At 37.5% G+C, this 14,681-nt stretch overlaps 1 protein-coding gene across 3 annotated transcripts in view; it reads left to right on the top strand.

The window, feature by feature from the left end:
* The first annotated feature begins 7,055 nt into the window (after positions 1–7,055).
* The window catches only part of LOC131686941 (rhophilin-2), a 166,105-nt gene continuing 158,479 nt past the window's right edge, over positions 7,056–14,681 (top strand). Inside the window, exons 1-2 of one of the 3 annotated variants that reach the window (XM_058970987.1) lie at positions 7,056–7,404; positions 7,852–8,277. In XM_058970987.1, coding sequence (XP_058826970.1) covers positions 8,224–8,277 — 54 coding nt within the window. In that variant the 5' untranslated portion in view covers positions 7,056–7,404; positions 7,852–8,223. Of the gene's footprint in view, positions 8,278–14,681 lie in introns of all 3 variants that reach the window. The other 2 variants (XM_058970982.1, XM_058970975.1) reach the window with 2 other exon arrangements.

The raw sequence follows: 14,681 nt of genomic DNA, 5'->3' as shown, positions 1-14,681 counted from the left end.
GGCACCGGTCGCAGTAAATTGTTTCGTCTACGACTGCAGCGAGGTTAAACAAAAATTCATGGGCCTGCTTTTGAAGTTAGTGGACGGTAATTCATAGCGGTATGAATACTGGGTTTCTATGTACAGTGAATAGTATTTTTGGATACCAGATACTGTTTGGAATTCGTGCACCTGACTTGACCTACGGACTACGACGGAAGCTACACATTGGAAGCTTTGTCATGAGACGGAGCCGGAATCTGGTCATATTCGTATCATCGCGATCTGTTCGAATAACGATCACGACACTCATTTTTAGGTATCATTATTTATTTATTTATTTACTGGTCTTCGAGTTACTCGTACAGACAGTTCCTTAATTAATATTAATTCTATGTTTAAAGGTAGTCTTAGTAATGCTAAAATCATATTTGTCAGCTACATTATTAAAATTACGACAGCATACATTGAACGGATTGTTTTGAGAAAAAAAGAATACGATACATCGGTAACTGAATAATAATCACACTGAGAAAGTGATAGTAGTAATTGATTTGTCTTACTTCGGACGGTTTGCTAAATGTGTGTTTATTCTTCTGTCCTAGGCGTTTCGATAAGACGAATAAAGAATAAAACTACCTTTTCCGATTGTCTATAACATTATTTTATTCAGGAGATGGATATCTGTCATGTAGGTAGTTATACTGAAGTCCGTGAAACCTTCACTTATCTTTCGGCCAGCATTGGCGTACGCCTTGCTCATTGTAGTTGTTGCGAAAATATGAATGTCTTTTCTGGTACAGGCACATATTCAAACACCCCATATAACAAACTTCACGGTACTGCAGTTAAAATTGATGGAATCTAATTCCCGATTTCCCTGTCATCATACCGACATTTTCGCACTACCCGTGCAAGTTCCACAGAAATATCTACCGGTCGAAGTTAACAAACCAGGTACTTACCTTCCAGAAGGAATTCTCCTTCGTGACCCACGGTATGTTTGTTTAACATTCTAGAAAAGTGAAAAAATAGTAAATAGTTGGAGAATTAGAATTAATGCCGGCCTGTCCTTACCTGCTGCTCCATAGGTAGTTCTTCTACGGTCTAGGTGATAAAGTTGGTACCGAATTCTTGCGTTGTGGCACAAGTACAGACGTATCCGAGGTTTTGTGCAGCGAAAATTATTTTTTCGATTTTTATTTTTCGCCTGATGTCAACAATAAAAAATGACAACTAATAAATTCACCGCACACTGAGAATAAGTTCGAAAACCAGTTCGAAAATTCTGAAAGCATATTTGCTTATAAAGTGTATAAAATTATAATGTTGCTTATAATTCTATCAAAACATTATAATTGTATAATACTTTACAATTTATTGGAAGTGTCACGCCCCTTGGGCACAGCAGTTCCATTTCCTCGCACTCCGCTTCTTCCAGGCATAAAGGCCCATCACAATAAAAGCTGTCCCTAGCTCATGTGTGTTGTCGCTCTGGTAGATGGTATGATTACCTCTAAACGTTCGCACCGTGGATCCTGTCCAACACACCTCCTGCAGCGCTACGATTCCGAACCCGCGGTCCTTGAGAACATCGGCGCGTACGCGGGTGCTCCCGATGGAGTTGAGAGATCTGCAGTTCCACGTTCCGAGCTTCCAATCGCTAGTCCCTTTTCGTCGCAGTGGTCGTCGCCATTGGTATCGGTTCGCATTCTTATCTTGTTGACTTTTCGTTGCAATTGGTTTTTTACGGCTGGCTCGCAGGGCCTGACACCAACCCCCTAACTTTCCGGAGGACCGGTGTTGGCCGAACACCGTTCACCACACTAAATGCGAGACAAAACTTTTCTCTTTCGTTCTCTACCAACATCTGTGATTGACGAGTAACTGTTACTCCGGAATTTTTATTCAAATTGAATTTTGACAGTTGGCTTTTACGCCGTAATCATATGTTTGTCGAGTATTCAGATAACTCACACAGAAACAGATGGATGACAATGATGGAAACTTAAAATAATTACTTCTAAAAACTACAGGAATCGGTTCCTTAGTATTGGCCGAGACAGATGGAAGTTGAACAAGTGCGTTACATGTCTTTGAAGTCCCATGATAGCGAAATTCGCGGTATGATTAGTTCGTCGAAAAGGCGCTATCAGAAGAACCTACTCCCCGTAACGTTCTAGATCTCACTTGAATGTTGACTCGCTCTAATGCTGAAGAATCGATGTGTCTTGATAGAGGATTAGAACTGATTAGACTCTTGTAGTTAGCAGCGATGTCTATCTGAAGGCGAGGACAGAGTCTCATTGAAAAACACACTTACAAACTTCGAAGCGAACAATTTGCAGATAATTTGTGAATTATTCTCAGCATCATCATTCAAAAATATTGTAGAAGATAGACCGGTTATTGCCCGAATTAAGCCTACGTTGCATTTTTCGTTGACAGTTTGCAAAACACCGCCCCGCAAAACACTTCTGCGAAAGATCGGCGATCTTGAGCTACCTTCCAATCGTTCAAGCGAAACTACGAGTGGAATGGCAACGTGTGATGTATATAACACCGACCTTACTCTGAATAAGCTTTTGTGGACTCTCGACAAAGGGCAAAGTTTATCAGCAGAGCCTGGCGTGATCGACTAGCCTCTCTTCTAACGACTCCCGCTAACCGTAAAGAAAACACTCCTCGATGTACGGCATTGACAGCCATTTCAACTAGGTATGTGAGAAGGCTAGGAAGACAACTAACTGCCTAATGGCTATTCGTGTCGTGAGCATGTACAGAACGATATCTTCGGAGGCGGTATGCATCATTGCTGAGATGATTCCCATCTGCATCACTCTGGCTGAGGACATGGAATGGTCTCAGCAGAAGAATACACGAAATGCAAGGAAACTGATCAGAGCAGACTCGTTGGTTAAGTGGCAGAAAGAGTGGGATACCGCGGAGAAAGGATTCATCTCAAATGTGTCGGCGTGGGTACATAGGAAGCATGAAGCGGTGAACTTCCATTTGACGCAGTTGTTGTCCATGCATGGATGCTTTCGGAAGTACCTGCATCGGTTTGGACATGCTTCGTCACCCCTTCGTCCGGAGTGCGTGAACGTGAAGTTCGAAAGGGTATGCCCGGCATGGCACTTGACAATATAGTCAAAGATGAGCATATGATGATTCAGGAAAAATTCTGCCGCAGTAGACTAGATCCACCGCCGGGAACCAGTGGAGTAGTACGCGACGCAGCACCAGGTTCGGATTATCGGAGCGCCAGGCTCCGTCGGAATCGCCGGACGAACCTCGACACCCTTCCGGGTAGCTTATGAGTAGACAAGATCCACCGCCGAGGACTAGTTCGAGTGGATCGTGTCCAACAGCGGGTTGTTGAGGCGCAAGTGAACCGGAAGCCACGCTCCAACCGAAATCGCTGAACAGACTTCGCCCCCTACTGGCTGACCTGTTGAGTAGGCTAGTTTGACCGCCGGGAACTAGATGGAGTAGACTGGAACGAAGCGGGGAGTTAAACGGCTCACGATAACATCGGTGTCGTACTAAATCCACCACCGAGGAATTCTCAGTAGGGTAGATTCAAATTGGCTGGGAGCTAATTGGTTTACGAAACAGACATCGACACCGACAGAAATTCTGCCGCCAGGGAACTCTCAGCCGGAGTATGGTAGTTTGACCGTCGTATAATATCCGAGCTAAATGGCTCAAGAGAGAGGATATCAGTGTCGGGAGAAATTCCTCCGTCGGGGAACTCTCGGAGTAGGATGAGTTCATCACAGGGGACTATCCAAGTAGATAGTGATAAAGCTGGGAGCTGAATGACTTACGGAATGGCTCAGAAAATCAGTTCGCTCAGACGAGGATTTAATATCGACGTAACAGACGGAGACGCACAAAAAGAGAAGAGTCGAGAGTTAAATGGCCCAAAGGTCATGGTAAGAAATGCTTTTAGTTGTTGGCACGAAAGTACAACGGTGCCAGTACACTACAGGTCAGGCTTTTGAAGCTTTCTAAACCTTACTATAAAAAATACGGCATTGTCCTAGTGAGCAGAACACTCGCATCTGCTTGCAACAAAATGGTTTGCTTCGCCTATGGCGCCTTCGTTACTAGCCCAATTCAATTGATCATAGCTGAAGCGAGTACTCTTCCCTTCGAGCTATTAGCAGCAAATTCTCTCGCGGGATTGCATTACATTTGCAGGAAAAAGACCGTTACAACAACGATTGGACAAGCGTCGAAGCGTACGTAGGAAGTTGCAGAAGCAGCACTGACCATAATAGATACGGTTACCAGAAAAAGGAGTGGTGAAAAATGGCAAAACCATCAATTGTTCGGGTTATAAACAAAACTAATAACCGGGGATCCAACTGAGAAAATACCACCAATAATCGGAAAAGTACAGTCGAGCTGATTGCGGTAATGCACGATATTCTACAATGATGCGTCCAAATTCAATGATACAGTCGGAGACAATTCAATGATGTAGCAAGAACATCAAGCCTCTCGCAACATTGTAGCGTTTTCTCTGTGGAAGCGTATGCAGTTAAGATGGCATTATCGATCCCGAACATTAGAAACGTCTACTTTCTAATATCATCATGGTCGACTTTCAAAGTTCCCTGAGGATTCCAGGTTTTTTCAGGTGAAATTTAATTCCCGGTTTTCCATGTTTTTCCCGGTTTTTCCAGGAAGTAGATACCAAAGCTTCTCTAGTCTGGCACTACTGATTTATATACCTAACGTGCAACGCTTCTATGAATGACGACATCATCATTTATTTAAAAAACAGATTTGGTCCAACAAGCTCAGTTGCCTGTTGAACGGCAGGCAGAGTAGCGAACTACGCTGCGCGCTTTCACTACCAGTGTAGCAGACTGATAAGTCCGTTACACTGGATGTGGAGGCACGCTAGGTAGTGCAGTTCAATAGGCGACTTGCCCGATCAAACCCCATCAATGCATGCGTGTATGATAGAAATCTGAGCTTTCGTTGTGCAAAGCGGAAACTTGCATTTCTTTGATTGGACATCTCCATGCCAGGCTAAGGGGACGAAAACTTTCTTAGCAAGATATTCACGCGAATCGATGGAAAGCGCAATGAAGGTTTATTATTTACTTTCCTTCAATTTATTAATTCCACGTGATTTATTTCCAGTCAACCTATCTAGTAGAATCACTTTGATACTACTAATACTATTTATGAATGAATACACTGTTACTCAAAAAACCGTTGCAAAAACGCATCTAAGTCCATATATAAAATTATTTTCGATCCTTGTATTTGTTTTACTTCGTTATATGATTAAGATCACTGCATCCCCACCTTTATATGTGTATTTTAGGAAAATTACAACAACATCGAAAAGCTTTTGCATTTTTTTTAAAGCTGAGAATCTTCCATAAAAATTTAAAACAGTTCCAGATATTAGCTCGAATTTCGATCGCTGTTTTCTGTTTGCTTTTTTCAGAGCTCATTGAATTAGTTTAATCATATTCGATCACTCATTATGAATAAAAAGACCTAATGAGCAAGACGGTTTGGTTCAATATGTACCATTCGATGTTGATTGGTTATACGTGAAGAGAACTGTTGAAAGAAATATTTTTGAAATAGAATATTTCACGTACTGCAGTCCTACGTCTGCAGTTCGTACAACCCCATTGGGCTGTCCCTTGTAGTTTTTCAATGTATCACAAGTGATATGCCCCTAGCACTGGTCCAACATTGACGTTGGTTTGATATTCCGTGTTATTCTTCATCATCACCTTTCTATGGGGATTAGGCCGCCCCAAATACGGCTTTCTTCCCCTCCCCAACAGATTAAATGTATTTTAAAAAGAAATGAACGATCGATCTTGTTAAGCTTTCCAATTTATAACAAAATTCAGCTTTCCGTTATGTAGAACACATATGCATTTCTAGCGAAAATGTTGCACAAAAATTAATAGGCTATTCCAGCCGAAGATATTTTTTCTTCGCGGACTCACAGCAAATACTTCAGCGCCTCCAAGGGGTCCGCGGACCACAGATTGAGAATCACTGGTCTCTGCAAAGGTGGTAGGGAAATCACCAGCAGGTACTGAAGCTGATCACCAATATTTTTCAATTTTTCGTTTCCATTTTCTTACTTTCCTTGTCGATCAAATCAGCTCGGTTTACTATTATTTAGCTATTAAAATTGAATGGCACTGACAAATAATCATTGTTCCATTTTTGACAGTTGTCGCCACTCTCCTTATACAGTCGTTTTTTTGTTGGACCTCCGCTAGTTGGACCATTGTCCAACTAAAAACCATCTTAATGTCAAAATTTCACGTCAAGTTCACTTTGACGATCAAACTGACAACAATTAGAGATGTGAACAGCTGCATTTGTGGTCCAACTAGCGAATCAAATTCGTTAGTTGGACAGAGGCTGTGGCCCAACGAGCAAATCGCGACCGCCTGCACTTGGGGATCAACTATTTGAAAGCTTACTACAGCACATCACACTGAAGTAATTAAAGATATGCATACTGAGATCTCGAAGCAAAACTGCCAAAGTGACTTTGACAGTTTGGTGTCTGTGACGAAAGCGTGACGCTCTAAAAAATACAATCTGCGTTTTTTTATTGATAAATGGGAACAGACAATGTGTGCTTGATTTTCTCGAAATCAGCTTAATGCAATTACGACTTTATGAAATATCGACGTCGATTAATGTTTGAAAACATCTCAGTACATCATCTGTTTATGTTTGCCTTTGTCACATTATTTTTCGTCATCGAAAGAAAGTTATCAGATAGTAAATGTATCTACCTTCCATCCTACACAGTTGTTGGTTATCCGCTGATCGATATTCGCCCAAATGTCGACTATACGATATTTAACGAAACACAATTCTCAACGGCTGCTGACACCCCTCACCAGGTGGTGCAGATTTCACTACTCGAGCGTGCATGAAACATAAACAAGGTGTGCCTCACTCACACAACCAACCCATAACTGACTGTTTTATCATATACCGCTGCCCTCCGCCTACGCCCGTAAACCGTATAGTCTAGCACTAGCACAGCACACCTTCAGCCAGACACCGTTTCAGTGCCGATTTGTACTTCGATCGTGTTTGACGTTGTTTTGTTTAGGTTTAGGTTACGCGCTCCGAGTGGCGCATTACGCGCGGTACAATACCAACCGTAGATTCGAAACGTGACCAGCTAGTACACCCGTCGCCAATTACCTTTTGTATACGCTTCTCGATGGTGACCAGTGGTGACCACAAAAACGGGAAAAAGTCGTGACGTTTTGTGAATAATAGGTGCTGCCTATACTCTGACTGCGGATCGCAGTTGGCAATTTGAACGATTGTCGCGCAGCGGCGGCGAGTTGTTTGGAGTCGAAACTTACAAAAACTCGGCTGGTGGTGGAATCGGACATAGAGGTAGAACTTTCGTGTTGAGTCGCGTGGCTTAAAGTTCGCTGATTCATACTTCTATACGACGGACGTTGAATAAGATTTTTTTCCGCAAATTTTTCGGGGGTAGTGAACGTTCAGAATTGTTGCTCGTGTGGCATTAATATTCGCATAATAGCATCAATTACGCCTCCGCACCAACAACTGGAACGTGGCGGTGGTGTTATCGGTTGTTGTACCTACTTACCTGAACCTGAATCCGTCTGCGACTGCGAAGGGTGCAAAGTGACGGAAAAAGGTTTCCATTAGTTCGGTATGCTAACCTACAGGGGCGGGGGAAAGGAAAAGAATTTATTGTGATTTTCGGGGTTTCGCTTTGCTGTTGCCCTCAGTGCTCCGACCCGGTCAGGTGTCAAATTTGTTAGGGGAAGCTAAAAGGTGAAAAGGAAGTAACCCGAATATGGCCATTTGAAGGACGAGCATGTGTAGAAGGAAATGGCACGGAAATAATAGGAAAAGAAGAAAATTGTGTCTTGAAGAAAAGAAAATAAATCAATAAAAGTGAGCTTCCCAAATCGGATCACTGATTTAGGTGCTAGGGCAAGTGATTCGTTCTTGTTTTGTGTCTGTGTGTGTGTGTTGCTGCAACCTCCAACGTATTTAGTTAACCAAGAAGCCAATTAGACGTGCCGTGGTGTGTTTTCGTTATCGCTGCGAACGAATTTAGCCTCGTAAGCTTAAGTTCGGGACGGATTAGTTCGCTGGCCGGTGCCGGTGTCTGCTGATAAGCGATCTGTTTGGGAGTTTCGGCACTCGTCGTTGTGCGGGGGACAAACCGTCTCAAGGATGGATGAGAAGGCGAAAGGAAAGGATCCGGAACAGTCGTTCTGTTTCATAAGGGTAAGTGATGATCTGTTATATAGTTTGTGTTTGATATTTAGTTTATTTTATAGGATTTTGCGTGATAAGGAAATAATTAAATTTTATTGGAATTATATAAATAAACTTTTCATATAGCTTGTGGCGAAAATTTGGAAACATCCGCGTATACTCAGTCTGTAATTCACATCGTTGAAGTAAAGTAGGAAGATGACTGGTCCAACATGGCTTCCTTGCGGGCTGTCAGATGTAGTCGCAAACGTTTCGGAGTATTCGTTGCCTTCATTCGCACTTAGTTCATGGCCAACGAAATCCGATTGGAACCCGTGAAGTAGTGAACCGTTGAATCCCAGTTTGGTTAATTTGGCAACAATCATGTCGTGATTGATTTAGTCAAAGCCGGCGGTCAATTTACACCGATTTACCACCAAATTTGATCTAAAATTAACCAGGATTAATGCGTGAATAAATTTAGAGGTACCATTCTGGGCACATTTGTGAGAATGTTTTTAGAACAAATTCCAGGTCAATGTTTGATATTTTAGAACAAAATTTAAGATTCATTTTCATACAGACATAGAACAAGACACATTACTGGAGGGGTTTCAGGACAATTAGTTGGACAAAATTCAATGCTGCCGGTGATTTACGCAGGTTGATTCCACTTCTATTCCACCGCAACTGTAGAACGAATTTACCGAAATGGTTTATAAATTCCAGAATAAATTTAGAAACAAATATTCGACCAAATTTTAGGACGAATCCTAAAACAAATTTGAAAGTAAATTTTGGGTCAAATTTTAGAACAAATTCGAACAAAATGTTGAGTTGAAATAATATAAAAATTTAGTAAATAAAAGTTTCGGATAAAATTAAATTTTCAAATGAATTTGTGAACAATCTTCAGAACCAAATTGAAAAAAAAAATGTTTTAAAATTGTTCTAAAATAATCTATGAAATTTTTTTCCACGAATTTATGTCAAATTTTGGAAGAAATTCCAGGTCAAATTTTAGGACAATGTCTTAAAGTTTTGAAGCGAAGCTTGAAAAGATTTTACAAATTTTGCAAAAAAAAAAAATGTTTACACAAATTTAAAGACAACCTTTCGATTTTTAGACCGATTTTTTTCAAATTGTTGCATCTAATGGTGAACAAATTTGAGGACATTTTTTTACAAATCTTAAAGCGAATTTCAAGACATTTTGGGACAAATGTTTTTTTTTCAAATTCTAGAACATAAGTTTAAAATTTTAGGATTAATCGTAAAACAAATTTTAGGCTAAATTATAGAACAAATTCTAGTGACCAATTTAAAAAAAAAGTTTTCAAAGAAATTTTGGAATAAATTGTAGGCAAATTTTATATTAAATTTAAAGGTTAATTTTTGGTTTAATTTTTAAGAAAATATATAGAACTAACATTTAAGATACATGTTAGAACGAATTTTAGGACAAGTTTTAGGGCAAATTTTTGATATTTTTTACAATATGCAATTTAGGAACAATATTTAGAACAAAATTTAAGGTTAATTTTAGGACAACTTTTGCGACAACTTTTAGAGCAATTTTAACATCTTTAAATCCATTTTTTTAAAGTTTGAACCTATTAGAGGACAAAATTTAGGACAAAATTAGATTTTTTTACAAATTTAGAACAAATTTTAGAAATTTTATGACAAATCTTTAACAACTTGGGACAAATTTTAGGCCAAAGCTTAGTACTAATTTTAGGAAAGATTATAGTACAAATTATATAACAAATTTAAATAAAAATATTTAAAAAAAATTAGAACAAATTTGAAGGCTAATTTTATGATCAATATCGTAATAAATTTGTTTACGAATTTCAGAACAAGTTTAAGGATGTTTTTCACAAATTTTAAATTGTCATTTAAGAAGTTTAAAACAAATTTTGAGACAATTTAAGAATTTTAGAATTTTTGAGCACAATTTAAGGATTTTAAACAAATTTTAGGAAAATTTAAGAATTTTATAACATTCTAGGAAAATTCAGGGACAAATTTTTGGAAAAAAAATCTTATACTGATCACAAATCTTTATAAAAAAGTTTTAGCACAACTTTGAAATAAATTTTCAAAGTTTTAGAACCAATTTTAAGACATTGTAGAACCGAACTTGAGACAAATTTGATGAAAATATTTCGGACAATTTTTAAATACAAACTTTAGGTGAAATTTTAGAGCTAATTTCGGGATAAGTTTTGGAAGAAGCAAGGAATAGAGTTTGAGGGCAAGTTTACAATTTTTGTCCCGTTTTATTCATATTATTGAACATTCTGATGTACTCATTTTTGGAACAAATTTTGGGATAAAAGTTTTATAAATTTCATTAAACATTTTAAGACAAATAAATTTTAGATCAAATTTTAGAACAAAAATCGTTAAAAAAGTCAATCTTCGCCAGAAATTTTTTTCGAGATGACATCAAATTTTGACGCTTTATGCATTTTGAAGTCATTTGGCATCAATAATACCAGCTCGATTTTGGAATTTTCCCCCTTTTGAAAAAAAAGTCCAAAAAAGAACCTTCGTTAAAAATTTTTTTTTCTCGAGATTCCATAAAATCTCGACGTTTCATGCAATTTAAAGTCATTTGGCATCGAAAATGCAAATTCGATTTTGAAATTTTCCTTTACTCCCCCCTTTGAACAAAAATCGTCAAAAAAAGTCAATTTTCGTCAAAAAAATTTTTTCGAGATAACATCAAATTTTGACGCTTTATGCATTTTGAAGTCATTTGACATCAATAATACCAGCACGATTTTGAAATTTTCCCCCTTTTGGACAAAAAAGTCCAAAAAAGAACTTTCGTTAAAAATTTTTTCTCGAGATTCCATAAAATCTCGACGTTTCATGCATTTTAAAGTCATTTGGCATCGAAAATGCAACTTCGATTTTGAAATTTTCCTTTACTCCCCCCTTTGAACAAAAATCGCCAAAAAAAGTCAATTTTCGTCAAAAAAATTTTTTCGGGATAACATCAAATTTAAGACGCTTTATGCATTTTGAATTCATTTGACATCAATAATACCAGCTCGATTTTGAAATTTTTCCCCTTTTGGACAAAAAAAGTCCAAAAAAGAACTTTCGTTAAAAAAAATTTTTCTCGTGATTCCGTAAAATCTCGACGTTTCATACAATTTAAAGTCATTTGGCATCGAAAATGCAAATTCGATTTTGAAATTTTCCTTTACTCCCCCCTTTGAACAAAAATCGTCAAAAAAAGTCAATCTTCGTCAAAAAATTTTTTTCGAGATAATATCAAATTTTGACGCTTTATGCATTTTGAAGTCATTTGACATCAATAATACCAGCTCGATTTTGAAATTTTCGCCCTTTTGAACAAAAAAAGTCCAAAAAAGAACTTTCGTTAAAAAAAATTTTCTCGAGATTTGAAATTTTCCCCCTTTTGGACAAAAAAAAGTCCAAAAAAGAACTTTCGTTAAAAAATTTTTTTCTCGTGATTCCATAAAATCTCGACGTTTCATGCATTTTAAAGTCATTTGGCATCGAAAATGCAACTTCGATTTTGAAATTTTCCTTTACTCCCCCCTTTGAACAAAAATCGTCAAAAAAGTCAATTTTCGTCAAAAAAAATTTTTCGAGATGACATCAAATTTTGACGCTTTATGCATTTTGAAGTCATTTGACATCAATAATACCAGCACGATTTTGAAATTTTCCCCCTTTTGGACAAAAAAGTCCAAAAAAGAACTTTCGTTAAAAATTTTTTCTCGTGATTCCATAAAATCTCGACGTTTCATGCATTTTAAAGTCATTTGGCATCGAAAATGCAACTTCGATTTTGAAATTTTCCTTTACTCCCCCCTTTGAACAAAAATCGTCAAAAAAGTCAATTTTCGTCAAAAAAAAATTTTCGAGATGACATCAAATTTTGACGCTTTATGCATTTTGAAGTCATTTGACATCAATAATACCAGCTCGATTTTGAAATTTTCCCCCTTTTGGACAAAAAAAGTCCAAAAAAGAACTTTCGTTAAAAAATTTTTTTCTCGTGATTCCGTAAAATCTCGACGTTTCATGCAATTTAAAGTCATTTGGCATCGAAAATGCAAATTCGATTTTGAAATTTTCCTTTACTCCCCCCTTTGAACAAAAATCGTCAAAAAAAGTCAATCTTCGTCAAAAAATTTTTTTCGAGATAATATCAAATTTTGACGCTTTATGCATTTTGAAGTCATTTGACATCAATAATACCAGCTCGATTTTGAAATTTTCGCCCTTTTGAACAAAAAAAGTCCAAAAAAGAACTTTCGTTAAAAAAAATTTTTCTTGTGATTCCGTAAAATCTCGACGTTTCATGCATTTTAAAGTCATTTGGCATCGAAAATGCAAATTCGGTTTGGAAATTTTCCTTTACTGCCCCCTTTGAACAAAAATCGTCAAAAAAGTCAATTTTCGTAAAAAAAAAAATTTTCGAGATAACATCAAATTTTGACGCTTTATGCATTTTGAAGTTATTTGACATCAATAATACCAGCTCGATTTTGAAATTTTCCCCCTTTTGGACAAAAAAAGTCCAAAAAAGAACTTTCGTTAAAAAAAATTTCTTGGGATTCCATAAAATCTCGACGTTTCATGCATTTTAAAGTCATTTGGCATCGAAAATGCAACTTCGATTGTGAAATTTTCCTTTACTCCCCCCTTTGAACAAAAATCGTCAAAAAAGTCAATTTTCGTCAAAAAATTTTTTTCGGGATAACATCAAATTTAAGACGCTTTATGCATTTTGAATTCATTTGACATCAATAATACCAGCTCGATTTTGAAATTTTCGCCCTTTTGAACAAAAAAAGTCCAAAAAAGACTAATAATTCAATTTTTTTGGTCTTTTGGCTTAAGTGCCAATACCTTATTTAGGACTGGTGGTATCCAACGGGGAAAAACGATCGGAAATGGTGAGTGAAGCTAAGCAATCATGTGAAAAAAATTCACCACCCAGAGGCGAGACTCGAACCCGCAACCACCAGTCCTAAATAAGGTATTGGCACTTAAGCCAAAAGACCAAAAAAATTGAATTATTAGTTTAATTCGAACGGGCGGGTTCGCTCCCGTCATACCTCTGTTCACTGGGCAAGGGACCAGAAATCGACAGTCTTCATTAGCTCTGTCACCCACCGAAGTACGATGGGTAATGAACTAAAAATTAGACATCAGACGATTATAAAAACCCGGGCCTTGGTATCTAGCGGGGAAATTAAATAGATCAAATGTGTTGGGGTGATCAGCTGCCGTTGTGTGTGATTCCTCGCTTTGCAGGCAGGGTACGATCACCGTCGCCAGTGGGATAATCATATGTTCTTTCTGGGATGTCACCATACCCAGGGATAGCATAAGGGTTAGTGCATTGGGCCGGAGTCTCAAAGGTTGCGGGTTCCGTAAAATCTCGACGTTTCATGCAATTTAAAGTCATTTGGCATCGAAAATGCAAATTCGATTTTGAAATTTTCCTTTACTCCCCCCTTTGAACAAAAATCGTCAAAAAAAGTCAATTTTCGTCAAAAAAATTTTTTCGAGATAATATCAAATTTTGACGCTTTATGCATTTTGAAGTCATTTGACATCAATAATACCAGCTCGATTTTGAAATTTTCGCCCTTTTGAACAAAAAAAGTCCAAAAAAGAACCTTCGTTAAAAAAAAATGTTCTCGTGATTTCGTAAAATCTCGACGTTTCATGCAATTTAAAGTCATTTGGCATCGAAAATGCAACTTCGATTGTGAAATTTTCCTTTACTCCCCCCTTTGAACAAAAATCGTCAAAAAAGTCAATTTTCGTCAAAAAAATTTTTTCGGGATAACATCAAATTTAAGACGCTTTATGCATTTTGAATTCATTTGACATCAATAATACCAGCTCGATTTTGAAATTTTTCCCCTTTTGAACAAAAAAGTCCAAAAAAGAACTTTCGTTAAAAAAATTTTTTTCTCGTGTTTCCGTAAAATCTCGACGTTTCATGCATTTTAAAGTCATTTGGCATCGATAATGCAAATTCGATTTTGAAATTTTCCCTTACTCCCCCTTTGAACAAAAATCGTCAAAAAAGTCAATTTTCGTCAAAAAAAAATTTTCGGGATGACATCAAATTTAAGACGCTTTATGCATTTTGAAGTCATTTGACATCAATAATACCAGCTCGATTTTGAAATTTTTCCCCTTTTGAACAAAAAAAAAGTCCAAAAAGGAACTTTCGTTAAAAAAATTTTTTCTCGAGATTCCATAAAATCTCGACGTTTCATGCATTTTAAAGTCATTTGGCATCGAAAATGCAAATTACCAGGGGGCGGGGGTTGTTTAGAGGTTTGTGACGAAATGCTACGATGGGGGAGGGGGTGTTAAAAATCACTCAAAAAATGCTACGTCGTTTATGGATGGTCCCTTTG

The sequence above is a fragment of the Topomyia yanbarensis genome, chromosome 1 (genome assembly GCF_030247195.1).
Source record: "Topomyia yanbarensis strain Yona2022 chromosome 1, ASM3024719v1, whole genome shotgun sequence".
NCBI classification, from domain to species: Eukaryota; Metazoa; Arthropoda; class Insecta; order Diptera; family Culicidae; genus Topomyia; species Topomyia yanbarensis.
This window is presented reverse-complemented; position numbering and strand designations above follow the sequence as displayed.